The sequence below is a fragment of the Chrysemys picta genome, chromosome 16, assembly GCF_011386835.1.
Source record: "Chrysemys picta bellii isolate R12L10 chromosome 16, ASM1138683v2, whole genome shotgun sequence".
NCBI classification, from domain to species: Eukaryota; Metazoa; Chordata; order Testudines; family Emydidae; genus Chrysemys; species Chrysemys picta.
In genome coordinates this window covers 22,555,446-22,580,888 of record NC_088806.1, presented here as the reverse complement: position 1 = coordinate 22,580,888, position 25,443 = coordinate 22,555,446, and the positions used below count along the sequence as shown (strand labels likewise).

The window sequence follows — 25,443 nt, the reverse complement described above, 5'->3', positions numbered from 1 at the left end:
GAGACGAGAAATCTCATTACAGGGACAGCAAGTGAAACAACCCGGTTTCAAAATACATGGCACGGTGTGCTGAGTTCACCGCCTGCGAAACATCCATGAGTGCCGAGATACAGCCAAGGCACCAGATTTTCAATAGCAGGATGTTCGTGTCCAGGGTGCAATTGAGAGTTTCTGAAATGCAACTGAATAGGGTAGCCCCCACTCCGCAAAAATTAGTTCCAGCAATGAGATTTGGTCCTGCTCTCATCAGAGATGTAAATTTCTCAGGTCCCCTACTTGGGCATGAGCATCTCTTCTCGGGCAGCACAAACCCTCTTTTCTCAATCCTGCAAGTCACATGGCACATGCCTTGCCAGCATCCAGAATCCACCTGAAATCTGCCAGTGCAAAATGCCCTGCGCAGAAATCCCACTAAAGGACAATCCAATTACGGTCACAGAATGACCAGGGCATGGTTCCAATGCAGTTCTATGGTGAAAAGGGACTGCAAAACGACACAGCAGGATTTATTATTTACCGTTTGCATTGTGGTAGCACCTAGAAGCCACAATCAGGACACAGGGCCCCACTGGGTTCGGTGCTGTTTCGTGCCCTTACTGAAAAGTCCCTGCCCCAAAACTTGGCTACACGGATAGCCAGCTCCAGCCAGCTCAGTTCACAAGGTGTGAGATGACTGTTCTACCTGCCAGCTCCGCACGCGCCACCTGGGGTCTGAACATCAAGCTGGGTCCTTTCTACTTCAGGCAGCGACAGCAAGAAGACCGATTCTGCAATCTGAACGCAGCTGCCATTGTCAGCAACGTGCAAGGCAGAGGAGAATTCCACTTGCAATCCCATAGCTTGTTTAGCCTGACCCAAAGCCTGTTGACTTCAGTGAGGTTCTGGATCAGACCCTGGGTACGTAAGTCAGCAATTATAAAGATGCTGAACTACTTTTCCTTTTCAAAGCAACATACGCAATACCATGGTTAAAAGGTAATGTTCTCCCATGATTGATGGGAAACTGAGGCAACAATGAGCAAAAGGGACTTGCCCAAGATCACACAGCAAGTCAGTGGCTGAGCAGGAGGGCAGGTCTCAGAAGCTCCTAGCTCCCAGCTGCAACACAACATTAAGCCACGTAGGAACAGGGAGAGCAGAAATGTAGAATAAAAAGAAGCCATTTTTCCATCTTGCTGGTACAACTCAAGTGGAGTCAGTGGCACTCATGCGCCCTCTCAGTTGAGTCAGTCCGATGCTGAGCCCAGAATCTAGCATTTGCCCTATGCAGTCACTGCAGCAGCACCATCTAACTCCTTACTTTTAATAAAGCCTCTTTAAATTCCTTAAGCATGAGAGGCAGCAAATGAAACCCAATTCTGCTTTATTCTCTCTAGGGCAGAAGCTCCCTTTATTTAGCGAACTGCTGCTAATAGCTCTGTCTCATCAGCCAGTACTGAGGGAGCAAGGCGGCAATTGTTTGGAAGTCTGGCATTGCAGAACAAGCTGGGATAATAAGGTCTAAAGGAGAAGATTCCTCATGACAGGCCCACAATAATCTAGTAATCCTAGTTAAGTCCCTGACAATGAAAAGTGCTGAACAACAGTAAGGCAATGAGGCACCAGGGTCCCATTCGACATGGAGGCTCCTGCTGCGGTTTATGCTTCAGGCAGTGACGGGGGAGCCCTGGCTAATGGAGCCGGCTCTGCTCAGCCACAGAACAGCTCCCTAGATAACGCAAATGTGGAACCTGCTGGGCAGGTAAAGGGGGAATTTATATTGGATTATCGATGGCCTAGTTTTTCCATGATTTACTGCTCCATACAGAGCCTGCACTATTCACTATGCTCAGTATGAAACTATTAGCCGGCTCGGGAGAGCAACCCAGTAGGTATCCCTTTCTCATGCACCCATCAATGTGGCATCTGGACATGGCTCTCCACGTTAAGGTGGGATTGCCTGCTTGGGATCCCCGCCGCTCACAGACTGAGTCTTCGAGGCTGTAAGACACTCAGGGCCTGTTCCCTGCAGGTAGCCCCAGGAGCGCACAGCTTTAGGTGATGGCCACCTTCTTGTCCAACGCTCCAGGGACTGACTCAGGGAATTTCAGAGCTACTACAGCTTGAGCTAAAGGTCTCTAGCCGGGGCTGTACCAGACTCCTGTCCCCCTTGGACCAGGCACAGACAGCGCTACGTAACACACTGGCCAGATACACTGATTCTCCAGCCGCAGCACTGTTTAAGCTCCACCTCAAAACCAAAAACACTGCCGGACCAAGGACCTTGTGGTGCTCTCCATCAGCCCCGGGCAGCCTAAACGCTAAATTTTTCGTTCACGACACCCCCCCAAATGGCATGGCAGCACATATACCACAGTCACTAATGGAAAGAGAGCCTCAGGCAAGATTGGTTAAAGTGACTGGTGATTTTGGGAGCCTCTGTTCTCGGGGGGAGGGCCCAGCTTAGAGACACCTGAAAGGTTCCTGTCAGAAAGTGATGAGCCCCACCCTCTGGAAAGGCCCTTTGAGGTGCCTCAAAGTGGGCATCCGACATTACCACTCACTTCTGAAAACCTTGGCCCCAGTTTCTCTCTGCAGATTCCAGATCAATTTGCTCTGTTTACAGTTGAAAAGATTATTTTCCAACTGCCGACGCCAGACTGCAGCCCAGGACCTGATAACCCAGAGGGTGTCCTTTCCACCTCCGGCATCCGCAATAAAATCTCTGCAACCTCAGCTTGCTCTTCCATCACCGCATTGGCTCTGTGCTGGGAAAGACAGTAGATCTGACGCAGACACACAAAGGAAACAGACGTTTTGAGTCAGAAAGGGCCTTTTCTGAACAAGTTTAATTTCACACCACAGCTGCGTTTTAAAGATTGGTTTACATACTAAGTGGGAATGAAATCTTGATGTACCTCTGCCCCCCTGCTGTCGCCATCCTCCGTCCTTTATCTCCTTCTAGCCAGTCCACGCCAAGAGATGAAGGGACCGTAGCACCTCTTAGCATCCCACTTAAGAGCATGCTGAACAGCTAGCTGTTAAAGGAGATTCAAGCGCAGAGCAACAGCTGTGAATTCTGCTACTTTGGCTTTTAACTGAAAATTATTATGATTGGTTATGTGTATTCTGGTAGCTCCAGAGTGTCATGGACCAGATCCCCACCATGTGAGGTGCTGTAAAAACAGAACAAATAGATGGTCCCTGCCCCGATGCTATTGCTGCAAATTGAAGGATATACAGGGGAATTGAACTCAGGACCGAGGGGAAGAAAACGGGGGAGGGAAGAGGGAAAGGAGAAGAGATATTGCAATGGTAGGATTAAGTAATAAAAGATATTGCACCACCTCAGGAGCATGAGGCGGATTGACAGATGTGAGAAGCAGGACACCTCTCTCTCTGAAGTGAGTGAGGATGAGCCAGGAATTGAAAAGCTCTTAGTAGACATTCAAGCAGCTGCAGCCATTACATTTTTGTCACTCAGTTGCAAGAAGTTTCCGACAATGCTTGCTCCAAGTAATTTCACAGTATTACAGCCAGAGAGGCGTTAGATTGCATTAGCATAGCCCTTTACAGAGCTGTGTGATGCAGGTGAAGCCATTATGCTGGGACTCAATCCAGTTTGTAACATTTTGGTACAACGCACTGCATACATGCTCCAAAGAGCCATCCATGTGGATCAATTCACCTCACCAGGATTCCCCAGCAACAGGCTAGTTTCAGAGGGGAGGTGCAAGGCTGTCTGAGCTACAGGTCAGTAAGTGGACGTGAAGGAGACTAAGTCTTTGGCCGCATCTGCACTAGAGATCTGAACCACTGATAACTCACCAAGCTGGTGAAATCAGCAATGGAACAGCCATGCTGCCTCTGGGACAAATACTGCCCCCATTCATTCCAGTCAACCCTCAACCCACACACTTCAATCTATACCTGCTCCCGGTATGTATGTTATGTCCAGTTACTAATGTGCAACTCTCGGCACCATCCATTTCACTTCTGGCTTTGGCTCTATGTCTTCTGTACCTGGTAGAGTTATTTGTCATCAAGGTAAACCCGAATTGGTGCAAATGCCCTTGTCTGAACTTAGCCATCAGCCCCAGCCCGCTATCCTGGCCACCAGCTGCAAAAATGAGACTATTCCTGAGCACAAACAAGGCCTGAGAGGAAAAAGGAGTGTTTAAAAGGGTGTCTGGGCCAGCAGTTGGATTGCTGGGAACCCCTGTAATTCATGTGAACAGTAACTCCCGCTGATGAGTGGGCAGGCCCTCCCGTTCACTGCTGGCTAACAGCCAGTAACAGTTATTTCCAGGAGGGGGCCCCAGGGTCGTGCCACGTACACAACCCCATAAATGCACACTGGAACATGAATGGAACTCCCTGTGCCCAGTAAAATGCCCACGTACTCCCACGCCCCGGAGATGCCAGCTCAAATCCCAGAACAGCTGTCAAGGCTGGGTCACGAAGCACAGTCAGTTCTGTACTGAAAGAGGGGGGCAGTGGAGTGGTTTAGAAGCCGTTCCCAGTGAAAAGAAACAAGACTTCAAAGGACTTCTCCTCCTCTGAGTGGGAGGGAAGTTTATTAAATCATGCCGTGCAGTGGGGCGAGGACAGCTGTCCTCTGGCCAGGCTGATCAGAGATTCGCTATGGAGAAACTCAGTAGCTGATTTCACACCCCGGCTCCGACGCTGGCCCACACAACGCTAACTCAGCGGGCAGAGCTACAACGTTCCCTTATTCCTGGGCTCCTCGCAGTCAATCAATGGAAAGTGGAAGCTCCTTCATGGACACAAGCAACAGACAGTGCTGAGCTCTGATTGCCATGGAGGGGGCTGGCGTGGTAAGGGGACGTGCTGGCCCTTACCTCCAGACCAGGAGTTCACAGGCAACTCAGGCCAGCAGTGACTGCTTCGTAGCCATCTAGTGGCCGTTTGCTGGCCTGTGTGAAGTAAGCCGGTGGGTCCCATCCTGGTTCCTTGTGGACACCCAGGTCACATAACCCTTTAGGGCCTTCCTTTGCAACAGAAAAGCAAAGGAACCAAGGAGGCAGAGACCATAACCTCCTCCCTTTTAGCAGGTCCCAATTCAGCAAGACACTTAAGCACGTGCTTTACTTTAAGCACATTTAGCCCCACTGAAATCAGTGGGACCATCTGCTTAGAGGGAGGCATGTGCCCTCGCACCCTGCTGAACCGGGCACATTGTGGCAGCATGTGGGAGAAGTCTTTTCTGGCACTCGGCCTGTGCGGTCCTTGTTCTGTGGTTAAACAGAGCAACCAGCATTCAGGGCTGTCAAGAAGACCTTTCACCAGACACAAGGGGCAGGCTTGCAAAGGGTCAGAGGACAGTTACACACCCAGCCCCCATCCAGCTAGGGGGCTCACTACCGCCTATGGCTTGGGAAGTCTCCCCTCTAAAATAATCTGATTGCTGGTTCAGATGACATGCTCGCCCATGGCCGTGTGACCTGTGGGTCTCCTGGGCACGCATGCGGCTTCACTTTTAGAAAGCTGCGGGTTCATTTTGGCTTTCCCAGGACAGCACGTCTACTTGGAGCAGCCTTCTCCAGGTCTGCATGGGTCTACCTTTGTGAGCTGTGCTTGTGAAGAACTGTCAGGCTTAGGGTCCCGATTCAAACTCTGGCCTCTCTCTCGATTTGATTTTTTTAAATTTGGTCAATTGGGTTCGGAGAAAGTTGAACTGATTTCATTAAACAATATGGGTGCAATGTCCTTTGACAACGACACCGTCCCAGCTGTCATCCTTTATTGGCTGGCCCATATAAGAGTGTGAGGTTGCAATGTTTGCTCTGCAGCAACCACAGACAATGGGATGAACCCTGCTCTCTGTTTACACCAGTCTAAATCCACTAGCTTCAGTGGCGTTACTCCAGATTTAGGCCAGTGTCACCTGGGAACAGAGCCTAGCCTACTATTCCTAGGCACGGGCTGTGATGCATACAAAGAGGTCTCAAGCCCAGGGTCGCCAACAGGTGTCAGAGGGTCACAGAAACCCTCCTGTTCTACTTCTCAGCAGTAAGGATGTCCCATCTAGATCCAAGTTAGATGGGGTGGGGAGAAAGGCAAGGGTCCTAATATGGGAAAAATTGAGAACTCCTGATTGATATTGATGGTGCATTAGGAACAGGCAGGGTTGTTTAGTGGTTAGCAAATGGCACTGGAGAATCTGAATCCATAGCTCCCTTCCTCTCTTGCTTTGGCTAAGTCACTTACGTTTTCCTAGAGCTGTGTATTACACCCTTCCTTCATGTGGTTGTGAGTGCTTAACGTTAGGTACCTCAATAAACATGACCTGATTTTGAAGAGTGCTGGGTACCCAAAAGACCCAGTGAAGTCAATGAGAGCTGCAGGTGCTTGAGGTAATGCACTGGTGTGTGTGTGTGTGTGTGTGTGTGTGTGTGTGTGTGTGTGTGTGTGTGTGTGTGTGTGTGTGTGTGTGTGTGTGTGTGTGTGAGAGAGAGAGAGAGAGAGAGAGAGAGGGAGAGGTCCCGCTCTGTGCCAATCTGCAGACGATACGACTTACAGCTCCCAGCTACATAGCATTGGCTCCTTAGCTCAAGCACTTGCAACTTATGGTTTTTGCTCCGGAGGTCAGTTCCTGGTGGCTTCGCCATCACTCAGCACCTCTGAAAATCAGCCCACTCATTTAGGTGCCCAAACGCAGATGTGGGAGCCCAACTTTAGGCAGCCAAGTTTGAATAGTCTGACCTTAACCTCTCTCCCTTTGTGCAAGTGGGAAGACTACCGACCGCCCTGGGATGCGGTAATTTATTTACGTTTGCAGTGTTGCGATTTCCTCACCTACAGGACGCTATCAAGGCAAAGTGCCGCTATTGTTGCAACAAAAAAAAGTAAACCCAAGAATTGTGTGTGGCACAAAATAAACAATATCACAGGGCTGCTGCAAACAGAGACCCGCTGAAAAAATAAATAACTAAACAAACACCATTGGGAGGAAGAAATGTTTATCTTAGAGCTTTTGCAGGGCTTAGTATGAAAAAAGAAATGGAAGTTAACACAACAATTGGAAAGTATATAAAAAAGAGCAACTGACAAGATCCTCCGAAGGGATAAAATAAATCTCAGAGGAGCGGCATATGCTATTGGGCTTCGCAGCCTCACTCGAGTCGTTAACTGTGTAAACTCTGAAAAGGGTTCCTCTGCCGGAAATGATTCAAGAAGAGCGTTAGCAGCCAAAGCCCCTCTGGAAAAGTCCATTTGCTGCGGGCCGCACGAGCAGGGTGCAGTGCCATTAAGGGATGCTAGGGACATGAGGGCGAAGACTTGGCAGTTGGCTCATGGAGACCTCCCCTTCCACTACTGTTACTTGGCTGCTGCAAAGGCCACCATATCTACCTACCTTAAGGATCCCTCCGAGTCTCTGTGGCAGCCCATTAGGCCCAATCCTGCAAATACTTAGGTGCAGGTGTAGCTTTCATTACATGATGTGTTCCAATGGGGTTTGGACTGTAAGATCCTCAGGACAGGGACTGTCTCTCTGTTCTGTGTTTGTACAGCCCCTGGCGTCCTGAGGTCCTGCTCCACAACTAAGGCCCCTATATACTACTGTAGTACAACAACAGGGTTAGGGCCTTTATTTTCCAGGGATTGATAACCTGGCTATGATATTCTCCACCCCACCCCACCCACCAATGCTAATCTTGGTCTAAAAGAACAGAGCCTTGTACAGCTTAGCTATCTGTTTGCCCAAGGGATCTGTTTGCATTTCTGTTGTAGACAAGTAAAGATTTATCATCACTGTGCTAAAGATGGATGAGCAAACTGTGTGCCTCGGTTTTAACCATGCCTTTGCAAAACCGGTCTAGTATTTTAAACAAAACCTGCTCAGCCAATTCAAAATTACAGGTTTGCAGGGGGCGAAAGTGCAAAGAATGCACTATATTAGACACACACGGTTATGTCTATACATAGTTTGGAGGAGCAGTACATGGTGTGTGTATACATGTATGCCAACGTCACTTGGAATTGGCTGCATTTTGGGACTAATTACATTTTAGTTCGGCATTATATAGTTTTAAAAATTAGCATTATGTTATTCCAAAATACGGACTAGACTACTTTTGCACTGGAAAGTGGAGGGGTTTGTTGCTTTGTTTTTAAATGCACACACACACACACAAATGATTAAGGCTCCGATCCTGCAACTGGCTATGCTGGAGTGCACCCCACAGACAGTACAGAGTCTCATTGAAGTCAAATCCGTGTGGCCGCAGGGATCTGCTCATAGCAGGATTGGGGCCTAAATATGAAATTGTAGCCACTTTTATAAAACATGTTTAAAGATGTGTGTCTGTAGTAATGTCACAATTGGAACAGGCCGACTGGAACAGGGGAAAAAGGGTTAGGTTTCAGGAGGGACCTATTTCAGTCTGATCCCTGGAGCTCAGCAACGCAAGCTGGTGCCCACGCTGCTACCAGACATGCAAAGGCCTCTTGGCATGTAACCCTGGCCTCTCTAAAAATCTCTTTCCTACAACTCTGCCTGTCTGTCTGCCTCATCACTTATTACTAATGAAACAATAATCGTGTCATATTTTGGAGATCTAGCATACGGTGTGCTATCTATTTAGCAACCTCTGAGTATTTTCAGATCAAACTCCTCTAGTTTATTTCATTAGACCCCTGTAGAGACACTGGCCAAGACTGTCAAAAGTGACTGGTGATTTTGAGTGCCTCCATTTTTGAAGGCCCAAACTAAGACACTTTTAAGGGAGCTGATTTTCACAGAGTGCTGAAATTCGGCCCTCTGAAAACCAGGTCTCTTTCACAGTGTATAAAAGTGGGCATCTAAGAACTGAAGCCCACAAAATCACTAGCCGCTTTTAAATACTGGCTGTTTATGCAATGGATCTGAATTGTTCCAAACATTTAGTAGGGCTGGGATTTTCCAAGGAGGCTATGGGAGTTAGGAACAAAAGTCCCATTGGATTTCAATGGGAATTAAATGTCCAACTTTCTCAGGCTCCTTTCAAAATCTCACCCTACGTGACTAATAGACATTTTAAAATGTGTCATTGCAGATCTACTTGAAATAAGGCTGAATAAACTGTTCTGAACAGTTACCCTTTCACACATACACAGCAGAGGTATGACAAATCCCTGAAGGAGCACACAACTCAGTATTAAAGCTGGAAGAGTCTTTAAATGGGCCAGCTGTACCTAAATAATTTATGAGGTCTCTATGCTCCTGGTGATCTTACATTTGTGTTCTAATAATCAGGCACACTGATAGGATAAGGCTAGAGAAAGAGAATTCCCTTCACGCTGCAATCCCTGGGATTGATGAGTTTAAAAAAAAACACAACCCACAGGGCGACCCTGAACATTATCTGAATGCAATTTAATTTTATCTACCACATCCATTATTGCTTCAAAAACCTTTATTTCCTCTTCAACTTGTAACCTGCTCTCTATAGCACTTTGCAATATCCTGCATGAAGGACACTACACAACCCAATCAATTCTATTATCATCACCTATGAAGCAACGTATGCAGCAGAAGGTAACTCAGATTAAACTTTCCAATTTACGCTGAGGACCTGTGGGTCAACTCTGACAGTTAGATTTCAGTTGTAGGGAACTGTAGACTCTGGTTTGCTCTTATAAAACCTGCACCTACATCTGTTGCCAGCAAAACTCAGGAGATTTTGTTCCAGCCAGTTGTCAAGTTTGGACCTGGACTCCTCCTGTTTCAACCCTAATGAAATTTACCTTGAAGGCCCAACCTGGGAAAGCAACTTAGACCAGGTGCTTTAGAAGCTGGTAGAGCAACCTCTCCAGAGCTCGCACTCATCACCCGGCCGGGCTGTTTCTAAAGATTTCAGGCTCTATTATGCAGCTGTCTTAATGTTTTAGCACTACCAAGCTATGTGCTAGACAGCTGTACTTTATCAGTGGAGCTACACAAAGCTTCCTTACAGCATGAAAATCAAAGGAAGAGACTGCAAAAGAAGAGGTGATAACAGAACTTCAGCAGACAATTCTCTTGCAGAAAACATCTTTAATACTACCTCCCCCATAGTTTATCCCTGGAGGACGCCTGCTTGACCTCCATTTATCTAAAATGAGAAAGAGAACTTTGCCAGGATCCGACTATCCTAAAGGCCAACACAGCAACAGCTCAGAGAGCTACTAGCCGCCCCATGCCAAATGGACACAGACAAACAATAATCTGTCATTGTTAAATCACTGGAAAAGAATGCACTGTTAAATAATTGAACTCCAAGACAGCCCTTCTCACTCCAACTAACTGGAGAGAGGGGAGCATCATGTGCATATGGGGGTTTAACTAGGTCAAAGGGTGTGAAGGAAACAAAGACCTTGGAGGTTTGCAAAGCTAGATGCCCAATTTCCAGTGTAGTCCAACAGGCACTTCTTGTCCTGAGCAGAACTATAGTTAGAACTACAACTAAAGGGTAGGCGAAACAGTGGGTGAAATTCAGCCACCCATACTGCTCAAATACAATTTAGACCATCAAATGGTCCTTAGGTCCTGGGCAGACTCTGCAAAGGAGTGCCCGTCACCTGATGATGTGTGCCCATATTGCTACATGACACACGTTACTGATGTTTATTGGTTTGCTTTGGTCTTTGAGCAAAACACAATGCCCCCAACAAAGTGCACGGCCTTAATCAACAGGGAAGTAGATGGCAGGGTTTATCTGCCTGTTGACAGAGCAAACAGATTGGAAATGTAATTACACTCATTAATTTTATATCTTTAATTCATCTGTTTTTATATGCTGCAATTTCAAAACAAGCCTCCAGGCACTAGTAAAACGATGATGCAAAGAAAGCAGTTATTTCATCCTATCGAGAGGAGGGTTTGCACTAAATACTCGTGTTTTGCATACACGGAATTAGGCCTCCTGGGATCCTGAACACAGCACATAGTGCTCTCTGGAAATTCTCCCCCTGCTTTATAAAAAGTTCACACACTTTCCTTGAATGATCAGGGTTTGATGCAACCAGCTTTGAAGCATTAGCTCTAAATATACGACGGGGAGGCCAGTTCTGTCTCAGTGCACACACCAATCCCGCCACCCCCATTCTAACTGTCAAGAATGCCAAAGCAGAGAACACAACTTGCAAGAGTAAAACTCTCCCCCACCCCCACCCACCACCACCCCCCAAAAATAAACCACCTCTCCGTCAATCCAAATGAGCTTCAGGAAAAACAAGAGCTAGCTATCAGGGCTGACCAACATTCTATCTTTCCGTGTGAGCAAAGATAAAGGGCACATTGGCAGGAAGTGAAGGAATCCTAGCTACCCACAGACATCATGCGAAGCAGCTCCTGTCCTTGTTTGCTAAACTGGGGCTGCAAAAGAACATTCTGCTTTGTAAACTTGCTTAGGTGATTGCTGGCCATTCAAGTCATATACATGGTTCAAATCCCAAGCACACCAAGGGAAAACTAAAAAAAGTTACGTTCAGTCCAAGAGACACAAAATCCAACCTCCACAAGGGAAGTAAACTGGTCTGTAAAGACAGCCCAAGTTCACAGCTAGGTCATTACCGCTCAGCAGTTTTCTCTCTTCACACAATAAACACATTTTCCTCCTTCGGCCCACTTGTGCTTAAGGAACAAAATAATCATCAGAAGCATTTAGAGCAAGAGGGAATTTGCTGGTATCACTTTCTCGGTCAACAGCTGTAAAAGTGGATGTGCATGAAACTTGCAGCCCCTTCTGTTACACTTTGGTGGTGATGCCAACATATTCCTCGCTCGACTGGCAGCACCAAACCCTGCCTAAGATCTTTTTTTTTTTAACCTGTCATTAAGCATCCACTTTTGGTCCTGAGCTGTTTCTCCTGTTTTTTAATTACCTGTTGAAAATAGAGCAACACTGCGACTACTTGCAGTCAGAAAATCCTTACACGCAACTCATACGCCCGTTTAGCACTAGAGCTAAAAACACTGCCTTGAAGAAGCCATTTTTGGCACCAACAGCTGACTCTGAGCACTTGTTTGCTTCTGGAACAGGTGGCCTGTATATTAAACAAAAATCAGGAGACTTTTACAAATAGTTTACAAATATAAATGATTGTAGAATCAAACATATTAGTGAACAAACAAACTTAACCCAAGTCAAACTAAGTAGAGTCAAATACCAATTGATTACAATGAAGCATCCATACATATATTTTCATGCGAGACGGGTACAAATCCAACCTGTGGGTCCATATGCCTCCGAATTTTCAGAGAGTTGAGGGGGGGTCATGCAAAATCCAAACTTGGATCTGAATTCCAAAAAGGGTTGTTATAAACTATGGAATTTTCAAACTCCAGCTAGAGGCCTGTCTATATTAGCTGTTTGCAGCGTTGTAGTCTCAGGATAGGAGCGAGCAGATCTGACGAAGAACACTGTGCAGCTCGAAAGCTTGTCTCTTCCACCAACAGAAGTTGGTCCATTAAGATATTACCTTACCCGCCTTGTCTCTATATTAGAGAAGTTTATTCTAGTGTAGCAAATCTGATGTAGCTGTATCGCATTGATGTAAAACAGGGCTTGCAGTGACACAACTTACTCCACTGGTGTAGTTGCATTAGTGCACATTTCCCTAACGTAGACAGGCTCTTCAGATTTTCTACAGTTCCCATAACTGTATTATTATTATTTATTCGGATTATGGTAGCACTTCAAGGCCACAATGGAGATCAAGGCCCCTCTGCGCTAGGTGCTGTACATACACAGAGTAAGAGGCAGTTCCTGCCCCAAAAAGCTCACAGACTAAGGTCTGGTGTACACTTAAAAATTAGATCGACCAAGCTATGTTGCTCAGAGCTGTGACAAATGTCATACCCTAAGCACCAAAGTTAAGTGGACCTAATCTCCAGTGTAGATGCGTCTAGGTCGACAAAAGGATTCTTCCGGCAACCTAGCTACCGCCTGTCGGAAAGGTGGATTAACTACATCCAAGGAAAAACTCTTTCCGTTGATGTACGAAACGGCTACACTACGGTGCTCCAGGGCACAGCTGCAGCGCCGTAGCTGTGCCACTGTGGTGTAGATATCATCTAAAACTGGCTGCGAGTACCAAATGCTCCAAGTCTGAGTTTTGCAGCCTGGGGCCTCGGCATGTTTGTAGAAGGGCATTTTAGCAACCAGCCAGTTGTCCAAGCCACTGCCAATTACTGGGGTGGACTATCAATTATTCTGGTTGTTGCATTTAGCCATTTAGTAGGCCTTTGCAGAAACTTAGCATAACTAAGGCAAGGCGGGAGGGCGCTTTAGCTATCACAAGAAATGGGCTTGACACTACAGCCTCCCTGATATGCTGGGATAAGCATCTGTGAAAAACAGGAAGTCTGGATATATTTCTGAACTGCTGTTCTAGGGAAATATGATGCCCAGACTGACTGCTTGCTTAACAATTATTTTTTTTAAATAATATATTTGTGTCACACCTGCTTTTTGCCTACTGACTGATTCCGTTTGGTCAGCCATGTAACATTTTCTTGTTTGACATGTCTCGTAACTTTTCAGGTGTAAGAGGGGAACTGTGGGTTTGGGTCAAGCGGATCGCCTCGTGGACTCATCAAGACCTCCAGCCACAGACGAAAGGTTGGTTACCGGAAACCTGCAATTGAGTCCCCTGAATACCGCTCCAAACTCCCGAGGGGTAATTATCTGCTTAGGGTGTTCTATAACCTATGGTGTTTGTATGTGCTTGAGACTAAAGAAAGCAGTGACTTTGAGTAAAGGTATTCCAATGGGAATACTGGAGACTAATAAAGTGTCTGGCTTTAAAGTGAAAGCACATGGTTTAGGTTTGTTTGTGTCAGCCATACAGCAGACGGAAGTGCTACATCTCCCTTGGTTAATCCTGATACCACCTTGCATAGATTAAAGTTACCAAGAGCTTTGGGCTCAGGGGAACCTCGGGTAACATGTTGACAAGTATTAAGAGTAGAATTTTCCATCCAAATCTCCTCTTCTGTTTGGCTTTCAAAGACTCAACTGGCATCAAACATGTCCTGAAAGTCTCCGAATCAGCTGCCCCCTTTCTCTGGGGCATCAAGGCCACAGCCGTGCCAAGATTTATGCACTTCCTTAACTTTATGCCTCATGAGGCATTCTATTGACTTTGACAGGGCTGCAGGCAGCACATAAAGTTAAGCGTAAGTATGCGTAAGTCTGTTCAGGCTCAGGGCCTATGCAATAGTACCGTAGTAAGCATTCCGCACCCACCCACGTCCACAAATACTGATTTCTCCTTCAGCGTGCTGTCTGCAGAGAGCGGCGGGGCGGGGCAGGGCGGGGTGGGTTGGGGGGAGGGCAAGGCACTCAGGCACACTGGCTGCCACCTGACCCTGTCCTGCCTTTAGTCATAGCCAGACAAGTGAGTCCAAACTCATTCCTGAACTGCATTAGCAAATGTTTCTGCAATTAAAGCTGCCAACATTCATGTGGGGCCCCCTAAACAATAGGGGCCTGTGCCCTGGACTGAATAGGCTCTACTGTCCCGCCTGCCTGCCTGCCTGCAGAGGCTGCACATTCCTGACACCCTCTGGGACTAGGGCTGACTGAGATATAGATATTCTTAAAACCATCTTGATTCCAAGGCCACAGACACCAACACTCCCCATCGCCCTGCCCCGGTCCCTGCAGGCCGGGGCATCTCTCAGCCCAGCCCTCCTGAACAGCAACCCCTGAGGGTGCCTGCAAGCCCCTCCCTGGTCCCCAAGGCAGAGTGGCATAGACTGCGGTGCGGAGTCCCTGGCCCCTCTGAACCTAGAAACGGGGGTGTATAGGGAGCGCTAAACACAGACAGCCTCTGGAGAGAGCGCTCTGCTCCAGGGGGCTGTTCAATTGGCTCCCAGCCCAGCCAGGGACCCGAGCCCAGAGCAGCCGGGATGTTCCCCCCGCTTTCTGAGCTGGTCCCCTCTCCCCTGAGACCCCATGCACGGGGGGGCAGCTGGTCCCCTCTCCCCTGAGACCCCACGCACCTGGGCGCAGTGAGTCCCCCCCTTCCCTGCCCTCCTCGTGCACTAGGGCACGGCAGGTCCCCCCCCCCCACCGCTCCCCCGTGCAGCGGGAGGCAGCCAGTCCCCCCTTCCCTGCCCTCCTCATGCACCGGGGCACGGCAGGTTCCCCCCCTGCTCCCCCGTGCAGCAGGGCACGGCCGCTCCCCCGCCCCGGGGCATTATCATCTCCCAGACTCGGCGCCTCGCTGCCTCTCCCCGGCCGGGACTCACCGAGCATCGGCGGCAGCAGCAGCAGCAGCAGCAGCGTCCGCCGCCTGAGCGCCATGATGGGATGTGCAGAGCCCCTGCTGGCTGCCGGGGCCGGAGATTGCGCACTCCCGGTCTGGACGGGTCCCAGCACGGGAGGCGGGGGGTTGAAGAGGAGGGGAGGGAAGGAAGGATGCGGCTCAGGCCGCCGCTACCAGGGCAACGGTATCTAGGAGACAGGGGATGCCGGAGCTTCGTTGTCGGGGCAACGGTATCCAGGACACAAGTCGGTTGGAGCCTGGGTATCCGGGGCACTCCATCTAGGTTACAAGAGATGCTGGAACTTGCTTACCATGGCAACACAATAATGGAACATAACAGCCATACTGGTCAGACCAAAGGTCTGTCTAGTCCAGTATCCTGTCCTCTGACAGTGGCTGAGGCCAGGTGCTTCAGAGGGAATGAACAGACCAGGTAGTGCCAGGTGCCCCAGAGGGAATGAACAGAACAGGTAATCATCAAGTGATCCATCCCCAGTCGCTCATTCCCAGCTTCTGGCAAACAGAGGCTAGTGACACCGTCCCTGCCCATCCTGGCTAATAGCCATTGATGGACCTACCCTCCATAAATGTAGTTCTTTTTTGAATCCTGTTAGAGTCTTGGCCTTCAAAGCATCCTCTGGCAAGGAAGGATAGGCTCCCAACAGGTTCCCCAAGTCTTAATACATCTAAACTCCTCACTACACCATCGTCTCATCCACGCTTTGAGACCCTGCAGCTCTGCCAGTCTAACTGGCCCTGCATGTGGAACTGGAAGCATTTCAGAGAATGCTACCATGGAGGTCCTGGACTTCAGTCTCTTACCTAGCAGCCTAAATTTGGCCTCCAGGACCTCTCTCCTATCCTTCCCTATGTCATTGGTATCTACATGTACCATAGCCACTGTCTCCTCCCCACCACTACACATAAGTCTGTCTAGATGACTCGAGAGATCCTCGCAATGGGATTTCCCTATACCTCCTAGGGAGGGTTTACACACACACACCCATGAATTTCGCCATCTCCGCCCCCCCACACACACACACCTCCCAGTGGTCAACATTTTGCCACATCAGTTATGAAAGGAGTTCCACAGATCAACTGAGCATTGTGTGAAAATGTATTTCCTTTTGTTTGTTTTAAACTTGCTGCCTGTTAATTTCATTGGGTGACCCCTGGTTCTTGTGTTAAGGGAAGGGGTAAATAACATTTCCTTACTCACTTTCTCAACATCAGACAAGATTTAATAGACCACTGTCATATCCCCTCTTAGTCATCTCTTTTCCAAGCTGAAAAGTCCCAGTCTTTTTAATCTCTCCTCAGATGGAAACTGGTCCACACCCCTAATCATTTTAGTTCTCTGTACCTTTTCCAATTTTACTACATCTTTTTTGAGATGTGGCCACCAGAACTGCATGCAGTATTCAAGATGTGAGCATATCATGGATTTATATAGTAAAAGAGGAGGAGCTTGGTTTGCCAAACCAATCAGCAAAACCTATACTGACAACCTACATGAAAAGGCTTCAAAGCACCACGCCTCTGGATTGCATGGACATGAAGAAAGCCTTACAAGCCAGTGACTGTCAAGGCCAATTTTAGAAGTACATAATGAGGCTGTTAAGAATGCTGGAGGCACAACACAATGTATGCAAACAAACATAATCAATCTTTCAGTGACCCCAGAACCAATCTCCTCAATTCACAAGTAGAAAGATGTTTAGTTTTTCCAAACTGCCAGCCCTGCAAACTCACTGTGAGTTCTGAGAGTCAAGCTGGATTGATTTTAGCTCTTGCATCACCACCTTTCAATATTCTGTGATGAGAACTTAGTTAATGATCCGTAGGTAATGCACCAGCTGGACTAAACTCCAGCTCCCTCTCCTTTCATTAGATTGGTTCTGCAGAGCTACCAGGAGTGAAAAGTAGTAACAACTTGTTTTAATTGGTAAAGTGAGTAGTTCTGACTCAGGATACCCATAGGAAGTGGGTTAGGGGCTTGAATGAATGGAAAAATTCCCATTGACTTCAATGGACATTGGATCAGGCCCCAGTTGAGTAAGGAACCATTTGGACATAGTCACTTCTCATCTATCACTGCAGCTTTGATAGAAGTGCTAATAGCAGGGCCGGCTCCAGGCACCAGCCCACCAAGCTTGTGCTTGGGGCGGCACCTGGAGGGGGGCCGCCCTCCCCCCGGCGCTCTGGCCGCCGGGGAGAGCGGAGCCCGGCCGGGCTCTCTGCCCTCCCCCCAGCACTCCGGCTGGTCCGGGAGAGCGGAGTCCCGGCCGGGCTCTCCGCCCTCCCCCCGGCACTCTGGCCGCCGGGGAGAACGGAGCCCCGGCCGGCTCGCCGCCCTCCCCCCGGCGCTCTGGCCGCCGGGGAGAGCGGAGCCCCGGCCAGGCTCGCCACCCTCCCCCCGGCGCTCTGGCCACTGGGGAGAGCGGCCCGCGGCCGGGCTCGGTGCCCTCCCCTGCCGCGCTGGTGGGGGAGTGGGGCGGCGGGAGGCTTTTTTGCCTTGGGTGGCAAAAAATGCCAGAGCCGGCCTTGGCTAATAGTGCTTCATTGTGCGCTGGCTCAAGTGGCTCTCCAAAGGACCCTACTCCTGTTTCTAGTAGCAGTGGGAGAAGAGAAGGAAGGGAAGAAGAGAATAGGAGAGACAGGACGAAAGAAGAAGAAGAGGGCCAACAGATCATCACTTATGCCTATGAACTGCCTGGTGCCTGTAAGAGGATAACATCAATGCATAACCCCATAAACATGCCCTTTAATGTAGCATCCTTGCGCTAGAAATGAGGTGCACGAGATAATTGCAGAGCTCATAGAATTTTCACTAACCCTGGCCTCCTACTTTACCTTGCCTCCAGGGCCGGCTCTGGCTTTCTGGCCGCCCCAAGCAAAAAAAAAACCTGCGTCGGCCAGAACAGCAAAGCAAAAAAAAAAAAAACCTGCAGCGCGGCCAGAGCACGGGTGCAGGGGGACTCCCTGCCCTGCAGATGTGTCCCGGCTAGCAGGGGGAGGGAGCGGGGGGAGAGAGAGAAGGGGGGCAGCCAGGGCTTCAGTGGGGCACTGCCACGCGGCCCCTCCCGCCGTGCCCCCTGCCGGGCGGGAGGGCTCCGCACCACTCCAGTCGGCGGGGAAGGAAGGACGCGGGCTGCCCTGCCGGGCTTGCTGCAGGGTGCTCCCGTCCTCCACGCCGCTGCCCCCTACAAGGCGGCCGGAGCGGAACAACAACAACAACAACAACAACAAAAAACAACAACCTACAAGCTGCCACCCCAAGCACCAGCTTGCTCAGCTGGTGCCTGGAACCGGCCCTGCTTGCCTCCACTGTGTTTACATTAGAGCAATGTTCTGCCTTTTAATCTGCCATCGCCACTAAGGAGTCATTTGAAATGTGAAACCAGACAGGCAAACCTAGTCACAATAAATATTATACAAGGGCCACAGTTCCCATCAAGCCGGGATGGCGAAGCGCTGCAGTGTAAAACATTGATTTTTCACACACAAACGGAGCTCACGTTTTATTATTTAGTGCTGAAACAAGTGAGTAGAATAAAATATGGGCTAAGAGTTGGTCTGGGAAAGATAGAGCTGCATTCTGCTGTGATGGGGGGCAGCATAAACCTGTCTCTCTCTGTGATTTCATTGCTCTCTGAAGAGCTCTCCGACCATGATTGGAATGAAAAGAGAGGTATCTGCAGGAGGTGTCAGAAGAGAAAGGGTATGTGATGCGGAGGAGCTCGGCCAAGTCTGCAGCTTACGTTTGCAATGAGGAGTGACGGAGGTGAAGCAAGTGAATGAACAATTTGCCCTAATACAAACAGCTTTTTCGTCAGGGGTGCTGGGAAAAGAAATGCAGAATAAGACAATATGGCCTAAATCCTGACTCGAGTGGCTGTCGCCTGGGTCAGAACTGAGTAAAGATGACAAGAGAATGAGGGAGAAGAGAAACCTGTGGGGATCTGTGGAGGTTGGGAGGAGAGGCGTGCGGCAGGTTTGGGATTTGAATGCTGCCTAAGGAAACAGGAAGACAATTATGATTATATTATTATTTGTGGGGCCTAGTGGCCCAAAAGGAGATCAAAGCCCCATTGTGCAGTCACATAGTGGGAGATAGTCCCTGCCCTGAGGACGGAAATTGCACTTCAAGACAGGCAGAGTAAGTGTTATGATCCCCCTTTTGCAGGTGGGAAACCAAAACACAGAAGGGTGAAGTGATTTGCCCGAGTTGACATAGGAAGTCTATGTCAGATCTGGGAACTGAACCTAGATCTACTGAGCGCCAGTCTAATGTGGCCACAAGACCAACCTTCCTCTCAACTTGTGCCTTAAAGAAGACCCAGCCCCTTTAGGCTGTCTTTTCTTAGGGAGGTGAATGGCTCAGGGGATCGAACAGCTCCTCAGCTTTTCTCCCCTAGTTTCCAAGTTCATTTCTAGCTCAGGGGCTCAGTTCTACAAGTCCCCTGCACAGAAAATCTCCCTTTGAAATCAGCAAGTGTCCCACAGGCAGAGAGCTTGCAGGAAGTGGTCATAGATTGGTAGCACCTGGAAGGTGTGACCATGCAGTGGGTAATGAATTAGAGTCCTAGGCCAGTTTTGAATGGACACAAATGGCCCCTAGTTGGAGGCCTCCTCAAAGAAGCCAGGAAGTGAATGGGCTATGGGATTAATTAGGGACGGAGATAGAGCACGTGTGCACTGCCATGGCCCATACTCAGCTGCGACGGGGGTGTACAAAACTCCAGTCTGGCCACGGGTAAAGGAGAGTCTGTGGGCTCAGTTAGCATTGCCATCTATACATGCTGTAGGTCTTAGGCCTGGAAGGAGGAACTAAACCCAGTCTGGTTGTGGGGCTGGCTGGCAAAGGGAGCAGGTCTCTCTCTAGCTCTTACTTGGTGAAATAAATCTGGCTGGACCTAGGAAGCAGTGTTGGCTTGCTGCCTGTCAGAACCTCCCTGAGGGAAGGTAGGTCTGAATCAGGGAGCCCAGGAAAGTGTTAACTAGAAAAGACAGATGGAGAGGAAGGGCTGGGCTCAGCCAGGGATACCATGATAGATGTCCCTCCTGTTTGATTTTGTGATATTTTGGAACTTGGAGACCCTGGAGGGCTGAGGACCCTGTTGGAGGTGGCTGCTAACCATTGGAAACCCACAGAGAAGTTGAGGCAGGGTGAGCAGTCCCATGGTGCGCCACCAGGGGGTGCTGTGGAGACAGCCACATCAGGGTCCCTCATTCTGCAGTCAGGCAAGCTGCACTTTGCTGTGGAATTGTGCCACGAGAATTTGTTAACTATTTCACAACTGATTGTTTAGAAGAAACACTCAGCAGATGTGTTTATCCCACAATCCCAAACTGCCAATAACCTTAGATGCCCAAACCACCAGCCTCCTCCTACTCCCCCCACAACTGTATCTGTGATGTAGTTATGTGTAATCAATAGAGAAACCCCAAACTTCTGCCATGTTTGCTTAGATTGTGAGCTCTTGGGACCTGGGATCATCCATTTGTTCTGTGTTTGCACAATGGGGCCCTGGGGCTGTTGCTATTCAAATAATAGCCTTGGTGCAGTGCTAGTTGTCGTATGCATTTCCATACTTATCTCCTCTGGAAAAGAAAAAAAAAACCTTTTATACAAAAATGAAATGAAGATACTGCCAAATTTCCAGCCCAACACACCAGGGACCCAGCCCCAGAGCCATGCTGCACCTGTTGTGTACGTAACCAGACATCTCCGTCTCCAGGGCTGTCCACTTGGCACCTTTCGCTGGCATTAGCGTCACTACAGATTGTTTTTAAAGATCTTCTAGTTGTGACAAGTTTCTGTTCTGCAGCCGATTTCCGGGGCTGATGTCCTGTCAGAAGATCTCAGAGGCTAGGAGCTTTGTGTAGGCTCATCACATTGCCTGGTGGATAGAACACCAGCCCTGAGGTTAGACCATTTCATTTGAGACAACGGGAAATTCCTCTTAAAACAACAGGAGGCTTGTGGCAATGCTGTTCAGTCAAGAGACAAATTTCAACAGACAGACTGGTGTTGGAAGGCCTGGATCCTTTCCCGGGCTCATCCACCCTTGCGTGCCTAATTGGTGACACAGTCAAATCATCAGGGAGCGATGGTATCTCGCTCAACCGTATTAGGAATAGCCCAGTGAGCAGCACTCTGCACTCTCAGCTGAGAGTGAACCCATTGCACTTGGGCATGGCTTTTACCCCACATTGGGCCAAATCACATGGCCCTTCCTACTCGGTTCTTCATCACTGAAGCCGATGGCAGATTTGCCCGAGTAAGGACTGTACCGGAACTTCTGGATCGCACCCACTGTGAGGCTATTTGAAAGCAAAATTCCACCTTCCATTGCTGAGTTTCCTGGATAACTTTTGGCCTCTGCACCTTTCATAGCACCTTTCATCTGAGCATCTCAGAGAACTTCACTGTTGTTGGCTGGTCGTCCATCGCTGACAATGATGATGAACATATTATCGTAGTTCCCATCTATGGCTACGCATATGACTCCCAAGTCCGAACCCTAATGCACGGAGTCAGCCGTGCTGAGGGCATGGGAAGTCCGTATCTATGATGTTTGATGATGCCTGGAGATGATTTTGTCGATCCTGCTCAAACCTGTTACATGCTGATCTTGTCAGAGACCACCAGTGAGTCCTGTTCTGAGCCATTTGCTCAAATTCTTTGGGATTGATGCCAGCCCACTGGAGACTGCTCTTCAGGTTATCTTTGAAGCTCTTATACGGATGACACTTCTTTCTTTTGCCCTGCCTCAGCAGCCCATACAAGATCTGTTTTGGGAGACAGCAGTCCGTCATTCTGATGACATGTCCGATCCAGCTAAGTTGTGCTCTCAATAACATTTCCTCAATGCTGGTTGTGTTTGCTCTCTCCAGGATCTTAATACTGGTCACTCTGTCCTGCCAGCGAATGCTCATTACTGAGCAAAGGGAGGGCATGTGAAATTGCTCAAGCTGTGTAATGTGACGTCTATAAAGAGTCCACGTCTCAGATCCATACAGGAGAGATGTTAGAACCACTGCATTCTAGAGCTTCAATTTGGTGGAGAGACAACTGTTGCGTTGGTTAAGGACTTTTGTTTGGAGTTGGCCAAAGGCCTGGCTGGCTTTACTAATTCTGAAGGAAATTTCCTTATCAAGGGAACTGTCACTCAAGACAGTGCTGTCCAAATACTTGAACTGAGCCATATTTTTCAGCTGTGTGCCTTGGTTGAATATGGCTGGCTCTGGAGCATTGGAATGAGGTGCTCGTTGGAATAAGACCTCTGTCTTCCTGAGACTGATGGTAAGGCCAAAGAGCTGGGATGCAGTAATTCATTAAGCCTTGCACCCGTGTATGAGTCAACCCCTGTATGAGTCAATGGGGGGGGAAACTGAGGCACACCAATACGCATGATTTTGCCTGAGGTCACACAGCAAGTCATTAGCAGAGCCAGGAATAATTAGCAGAGCCATTAATGATCTGAAGGATGGTGTGGACTGCACCCTCAGCAAGTTTGCAGATTACACTAAACTGCGAGGAGTGGGAGATACACTGGAGGGTAGGGATAGGATACAGAGGGACCTAGACAAATTAGAGTATTGGGCCAAAAGAAATCTGATGCGGTTCAACAAGGACAAGTGCAGAGTCCTGCACTTAGGATGGAAGAATCCCATGCACTGCTACAGACTAGGGACCGAGTGGCTAGGCAACAGTTCTGCAGAAAAGGACCTAGGGGTTACAGTGGATGAGAAGCTGGATATGAGTCAACAGTGTGCCCTTGTTGCCAAGAAGGCCAATGGCATTTTGGGCTGTATAAGTAGGAGCATTGCCAGCAGATCGAGGGACATGATCATTCCCCTCTATTCGATATTGGTGAGGCCTCATCTGGAGTACTGTGTCTAGTTTGGGCCCCACACTACAAGAAGGATGTGGAAAAATTGGAAAGAGTCCAGCAGAGGGCAACAAAACTGATTAGGGGGCTGGAGCACATGATTTATGAGGAGAGGCTAAGGGAACTGGGATTATTTAGTCTGCAGAAGAGAAGAATGAGGGGGGATTTGATAGCTGCTTTCAAGTACCTGAAAGGGAGTTCCAAAGAGGATGGATCTAGACTGTTCTCAGTGGTAGCAGATGACAGAACAAGGAGTAATGGTCTCAAGTTGCAGTGGGGGAGGTTTAGGTTGGATATTAGGAAAAACTTTTTTACTAGGAGAAGCACTGGAATGGGTTACCTAGGGAGGTGGTGGAATCTCCTTCCTTAGAGGTTTTTAAGGTCAGGCCTGACAAAGCCCTGGCTGGGATGATTTAGTTGGGGATTGGTCCTGCTTTGAGCAGGGGGTTGGACTAGATGACCTCCTGAGGTCCCTTCCAACCCTGGTAGTCTATGATTCTATGAATAGATCCTGGAGTGCTGCTCCCTCCCATCTTGGTCCTGCTAGTGAAGGCAGGAGGCTGGACTTGATGACCTTTCGGGGTCCCTTCCAGTTCTATGAGATAGGTATATCTCCATATATAATAATAATAATAATAATAATAAATCTCTGGGTAAGTACGAGCTGCTGTCCCCCCTCCCTCTTGCACAGCTTCATACAGATGCAGTTGAATTTACAAATGTATCCCACTTAGGTCAGGAAAATAAGGGTTAAAGGAACTCAGTAAGTTTCTCTCAGGTAAAACAGCCTCAGAAATCAACGTTAAGGTTACACCTAAAATACCCAATGCCCCCAGGCATGAAGAAGGATGAGAAATCCCAGTTAGTTAAGGCCACTTCTTGTATCCCATGTGCTTTCTGGGTAAGACTGTCCTGAATGTCTTGCTATCTGGTAAACTACCTACAGCCATTCACATAATTCCTGGCCCTTTCTCTTTGACTTTCCGTAGCTGTGAAATCCCTGCTACCCCCAAGTCAAACTGAGCACCCCACCCCTGCTATCCCAGAGGCAACTGGGGTCCCTACTCTGCCCCCACTCCAGCACAGCTTACTTCTCAGGAATATTCAGATCCTTGAAAATATATCTGTATGTGCCAAACTGCTCAGCTCCTAAGCCTGGCTGCCCCACCTGGTGCGTGCTGCCTGCTCGCCTTTGTTTATGGATGTTGGGTATTTTTAACCCAGCCCTCCAATTCAAAATGGTTTCTCTGTTCATACTGCTCCCCACCCATCTCCTGTCCGAGATCAGCGGGAGTGACAGAGGGCCGCAATCCTCGCCCAGTGGGGTTCATTGGGCATTGAAACTTAACCTTTTCATGTTCTCTGTATGTATATATATCTCCTCACTGTATGTTCCATTCTATGCATCCGATGACGTGGGCTGTAGCCCACGAAAGCTTATGCTCTAATAAATTTGTTAGTCTCTACGGTGCCACAAGTACTCCTGTTCTTTTTGCCGATACAGACTAACACGGCTGCTACTCTGAAACCTCAGGATAAACACCATTCCACTCCCCACTGGTGCAGTCCCTGGAGGCCTGGATATGCTAAGCCCCGCCCCAGGGGTGAGTCCACACTCCCTGAGTGTCAGACACACCAGTTTGCAGAAGCGTGGCTGGTGGAATCACGACTACATGGGGTCACCAGTTAACTCCCCCATGGAGGAGGGACACAGCTGCTTTCGAGTTCTAGCAGCCCAGTGAATGTAGCAGCTGTCACCAAGCAGCACTCCTTGCATGCCACAGCCTGGAGGGGTCTGTCCCCCGTGGGGCATCGCTGAGTGAAAACTCATTAATGCAGGCTTGGTGCGGTGGGGGAGGATTCAGCCCTTGGGGATCACACTTAGACATGGCCTCAAAACGGGTGCTCTGAACTGGACTCCCTGAACTTTGGATTCCCTTTGGCAACAACAAAAGCCAGCTGCTAAGGTTTTGCAAAAGCACAACCAGCATCATCCTTGTTTTTGCCTGTGTGGCCCATAATAACCCCACTGAGTCTCTCGCCAACCCCAGAAAAGCCCAGGTGAGGTGAGGAAGCTGCAGCTTGCACATGGTGTATGCAATGGATGCTCTCCCTGAAAAATCAGCCTCTGTTTTGAGAAATCATGTCCCACAGGCTGGCAGCATAGCTCGGCAGCTTTCCTTCGGCTTAGTTCACAGCCAGCACCTCTCTCTACCACCCCTTTCCCCAGCAAACCACAGAGTTGCAAATTACAAGGCCAGCTGGTCATTATCACATTAGGCTGCTCAGTTCCCAGGGCCATGAAGTG

General features: G+C 48.8%; 1 protein-coding gene across 1 annotated transcript in view; it reads right to left on the bottom strand.

The window, feature by feature from the left end:
- JAM3 (junctional adhesion molecule 3) overlaps window positions 1-15,678 on the bottom strand; it is a 41,485-nt gene extending 25,807 nt beyond the window's left edge. Inside the window, exon 1 of the mRNA XM_008164569.4 lies at window positions 15,221-15,678. Within this exon, the coding sequence (XP_008162791.1) occupies window positions 15,221-15,275 (55 nt within the window). The 5' untranslated portion in view covers window positions 15,276-15,678. The remainder of the gene's footprint in view (window positions 1-15,220) is intronic.
- Window positions 15,679-25,443: the final 9,765 nt, after the last annotated feature.